Raw genomic sequence first — 4,664 nt, forward strand, 5'->3', positions numbered from 1 at the left:
AGGAAAGGAGTAGGACCCTGCTGGTGCTTCTATTCTGCCAGAAAATCCAGCGCTTTCATATCTGGTATCTACCTGCATCAACAGTGAATATCATTTTTATATATTGTTGCAGAGTCGAAATTGGAATACATACAGGTAACAAAAATACATACTAGTATATTTTTTGGGTGGGTAAGAAACGTGGAAAATTCACACAAATAATCATAAATGCACACAGGTAATTATGCATTTAGTCAATAAAACATGTAATAAATTTTGGGCACGTTTGGTTACTTAGGGGAAAAAAGGTGATAACAAGTATAAAAATTCAAGAGAGAATATTTTACAAGTTAGAGGGTCATTTTCCAGCAAGTGGTTTCCAAAGTTTCAAAGTTGGTTTCCACGATGAAAAGCCTATCCTTCATAAAAGTGTTCTTCCAGTAACATGGACTGGTAAGGAAGAACACAAAATCAATGATAGGAAGCTAAAAAGATGTATGTATAGTTAGAACGGAGCTCATATTAGACGTTATCCCCAACACTAAAGGAACCCCCAACCACCTCAAATAAAATTGAAAAATATAAAAGAAAAGAAGACCCACAGATGCATGAACCTCTCTACTCACATTGTTGTAAGAACGAGGCTGCATTGCCTGTAATGCGACAGAATGCTCCACCCCTGTATATCCTTTAATTGCCTGTATTAAGGAAAAATTAGGTTAGTTTCCAACTCGAGCATAAAAGAGAAAATCAGAGTAAAGACTTGTTAAGCATGATCCAGGCCTTTGAACTCACGTTGGCAGGGTTTGGCAGCGAAGCATGTCCAGGAGGACCAATCCAAGAGCCTGTCCCAAAATCTTAAATGGAGCAAAATCCATGAAAACAAATCATGTCACTATGATGAAAATGGAGGAAAAGAAAAATGTATAGGGTATGTCAATTAAATCACAGTCGAGTGAAGTAAAATACCTGTTTGAAGTCCCAACGAGGGGCTTGAATATTGTGAGTAGGGTTGTCCAGGATCACAGGCTGACAACCTAGAATCTGAATGGACAGAACTTTCATGGGAATATGATGGATGATCACCCTTGGACTTCATGCTAGATGACAATATAAGGGCACGCTTCATCTCATCAAGCTGCTGCTGTGCCTCTTTCCTACTAAGCTCTGTGAAGATGACCTAGTACAGTAATATCACCATTAAAAATAAGATAAAGCAATGTAGATTCCCTTTACGGATTTGAGCAAATGTATACAGAGTATATGTCCACAAATTTGAGCAACTTCTTGTATACATTAACGCCTTAACGGCATTATATTCCATTTACGGATTCAGTTTTATATTATTGTGAAAAGCTTACTTTGATTTTCTTTATTGGTTGTGGTGACCAACATATAACTCTAATTTGTATAAATAAGGGCATGTTTTAGGCACGTAGACTTTTATCTAGCCAGCTTTCATCATTTGCAACTCAACTTTAGATAGCAGTGCAAGGTGAAGTAAGGACATGAATGACAAAGACAATTTGTTGAGTAGGCAGTACCAAAAAGTCATTGGACTCCTAATGAAGCAAAACCTGTATTTCACTAATTTCACTTTGAATTCCTACTAGTTTCTTGGATATATCTCACTTTTCAAAAACCAAAACAACAAATTGAAAGAAAAAAAACAAAAATCATATACGAAGTAACTAGAAAGAACAGTTACCATACCTTCACCAGTATCCTTTACCATAAGATAAATATAGAAGTTCTGCAGCCGTGAAAATCCGTATGCTGTGCAGTTCTAGAATTGCCCAAAACCACCAAGCATATCAGATCTTTAATATTTCTGCCATCTATATATTTGAGATGATCAACAACTGACAGGTGGGATAAAAAAAAAATTGTTTTTAAAAAATTGCATTACTTCAAAATTTAAAAAAAAAAAATCATAAAATTAACCTAATTATGATTGCTGATGAAAATATTGACTATATATTACATTGACAAGTATGAAAACAACCTAATTACCATAAAAAGATGTACTAGATAGTTGTAATACATAGTGATTTAGGAGGAAAACTCCGTACACAAGATATCTACTACTAAGGTAAATCAGCAACAGAAAGGCTCGGGAACAGCCGTCATCAACAGACAACCACGAAGCAATAGGTGTAAATCAGCTCCATACAAATAGTGAATAGCCAACAAACATTATTATCACAGTTATCCTTATTAGTGCTAGACTAGTAAATCTTAAGAGTGCCAAGTAAAACGCAATATTTTCCATGTTGTACTCAGCAATGCAGGCAGGTTCATATCGATATTGTGTCATATATCTTAATGTATTCTCGACTAAGTCCTAGTCTAAAGAAAGCAGTCTAACCCAAATACCCAATGCTTAACTAACTGGGCAGTGGCCAATTTCTATAGTAGGTCAGTATCAAATGTGGCACACTTGTACCAAAACCTGTTCTCGGATACTCAGGAGTTTAACCATCAAACACTAACCCTACCCAAAGGTGATGCAAAGCAATACTCCATTCAGTAATTTTGCAATATTCATCAACCTCAGAAGTCAAATGCAATGTCAATCTTTTCCAGAAAACCTGCCTCAATCTTCCATTAAAATCCTCACTTTAAGTTCATGTTTCCAATTAATTAGCAACAACGATTATCAAAGGATACAAATCATACAATCAATGCAAAAACCATAGTTTAAAAATCAAGTATAGCATACATTTCAGATTAAAAAATTATCAACTAAATTCCAAAAATTATCAAGAAACTCAGATATCCCACATTCATCAAAATCTAAAAACTTGAGCAAAGGATAACGAAATATAGATACCAACATTGCAGCAAGCAAAGCAACACAAAAACTTTTAACTGGTTGCAATTTGACACCACTTTACTGGAAAGAAATTGACGGAATTAGGTTGAGTGCCAAGTAAGGCAGTTGTTTCAATGGAGGAGAAAGCTCAGAACTGCTACAATATAACGCAAAGCTAAATAACCCAGAAACCCTAACCTCGATTTCTGATTTTTGGTTCGAATTTGATTCGAATTTATTGTTGTTGAAGACGCACGCACATCATATTGATTCAAATAGACGCACCTAGAAACCCTAACCTCCAATATTGTAGAAAGAGAGAAGGAGAAGGAGATCGAAAGAGAGAAGAAAGGAAAGGGAAAGTAACGGTTATGGAGAAGGAGAGAGACGGAGTGTTAGGAAAGCACATAAGCCCCTTCAATGGAGAAATTCGAGTACGCTACAATGGAGGAGAGAGAGAGGCAGATCAGATGAGAACGAAGAGGAAAGAGCAAGGAAATGAAGATGAAGACGCGCCTTAACCCGGGATTTTTTTTTAAATGGCACCGGTTCAAACCGGTGCTAATTACTATAGTTGGCACCGGTTTAAGGCGAACCGGTGCCAACTCTATTGCTTTTTTTTTTTTTTTTTTTAAGGTTGGCACCGGTTTGAACCGGTGCTAATTAAATGAGTTGGCACCAGTTTTGGTTGGAACCGGTGCCGAATCCCTATTTTCCAACCCGCCCATTTCTTTTGGCACCAGTTTTCAAGAACCGGTGCTAAAGGGGGGGTGCCTATTTGATTTTTTCTACTAGTGGATATTGGCATGCGAAAATTTGTTGATATGCACTATCCCACTTATAGAGAAATAACATGTGAATTTCTTTTCTCCTTGAATGTGGTTCAATCAAATAATGGTCCTATTTTGCATTTTTAGGTTGAATAATAGAAATGTTAGTTTAATCTATGTTGAATTTGCTACTTTGTTTGAACTTGATCCTCATCCCCCCACCCAATGGCATGAAGATTATAAGGCCGATGATATATATCTTTCTTTGTCAGGCAAACCTTTCCCAAATTCACAACATGCTAGCGCCCTTCCTTTCCACCACCCCATCCCTAAAATCTTCCAAAGATTTTTGGGGACTTGTTTTCTAGCTCGTCATGAACCCCACAACGCCCAAACCAACGAGCTAGCTATCCTAGGGCAATATGTTTATGGGTACGGAAAATTGAACATTGCTCGATATATTATTACCCATTTGAGTAGGCACGCCAATGCATGTAGTAACAATGCCAAGACCCCTATCCATTATGGCGGCCTAATCACTAGGATAGCGATTAAGAAGACCGGGTTGGTGAGTCTAGATATGAGGGGTTGACCAACTGTGGGAGGGATACACTTATGAACTTGCCGTACTTTCAATATTTGAACTGGGTTAAGCCAACCGTATCAATGTTCTAGAGTGGCTTGTCAGGGAAGGGAAGGATTACACACCCGTTTTCCTTCTTCCTAACCCCGAGCTGACTGCCTTTCCCCTTGGGCAAGAGTCTTACACTTACGATATTCTACTTACCCATGCCCAGGCACAGCCTCGACCACGTGCACCATCACCACCACAGCCACACCTTGAGGTACCACCACCACCATCCCATGTGCCTCAGCCACCCCCACACCAGCCTAGGCTAGACTCCGAGACCATTTGGGACCTTTAGAGCATAGGTCAGGCTATAGGTCGCGTAAAGCAGGGAAACCTTAGGAGGATGGTTGGCTATCTTGATCAGAGGTTAGGGTACGTTAAAAGGAACTAGGGTAGGGCCCTTTTTCCCATGTATGATGACTATGCTCGTCGGGGTGCTATTCCCGACGATGTTGTTTACCCCGACTGG

The 4,664-nt window shown here is 38.7% G+C and overlaps 1 protein-coding gene across 1 annotated transcript; it reads right to left on the reverse strand.

Moving 5' to 3' along the window:
* Nucleotides 1-219: 219 nt before the first annotated feature.
* Nucleotides 220-2,755, reverse strand: LOC110695032. The gene is made up of 4 exons (XM_021872222.1): nucleotides 1,693-2,755; nucleotides 949-1,159; nucleotides 775-836; nucleotides 220-677 (listed from the first exon to the last, which is right to left on the reverse strand). The coding sequence occupies exons 2-4, from the start codon at nucleotides 1,106-1,108 to the stop codon at nucleotides 465-467; spliced, it is 435 nt and encodes a 144-aa protein (XP_021727914.1). The 5' UTR covers nucleotides 1,109-1,159; nucleotides 1,693-2,755; the 3' UTR covers nucleotides 220-464.
* Nucleotides 2,756-4,664: the final 1,909 nt, after the last annotated feature.

The sequence above is a fragment of the Chenopodium quinoa genome, unplaced genomic scaffold (assembly GCF_001683475.1).
Source record: "Chenopodium quinoa cultivar QQ74 unplaced genomic scaffold, ASM168347v1, whole genome shotgun sequence".
NCBI classification, from domain to species: domain Eukaryota; kingdom Viridiplantae; phylum Streptophyta; class Magnoliopsida; order Caryophyllales; family Amaranthaceae; genus Chenopodium; species Chenopodium quinoa.

Bases quoted from the DNA above. Each gene is read 5' to 3' on its own strand.
- LOC110695032 (XM_021872222.1), bottom strand. From the start codon at position 1,108: ATGAAGCGTGCCCTTATATTGTCATCTAGCATGAAGTCCAAGGGTGAT. The intron at 837-948 runs GTATTTTACTTC...GCTCCATTTAAG, and splicing joins CTCGTTGGGACTTCAAACAG to ATTTTGGGACAGGCTCTTGG. The intron at 678-774 runs GTGAGTTCAAAG...TCCTTAATACAG, and splicing joins CGCTGCCAAACCCTGCCAAC to GCAATTAAAGGATATACAGG.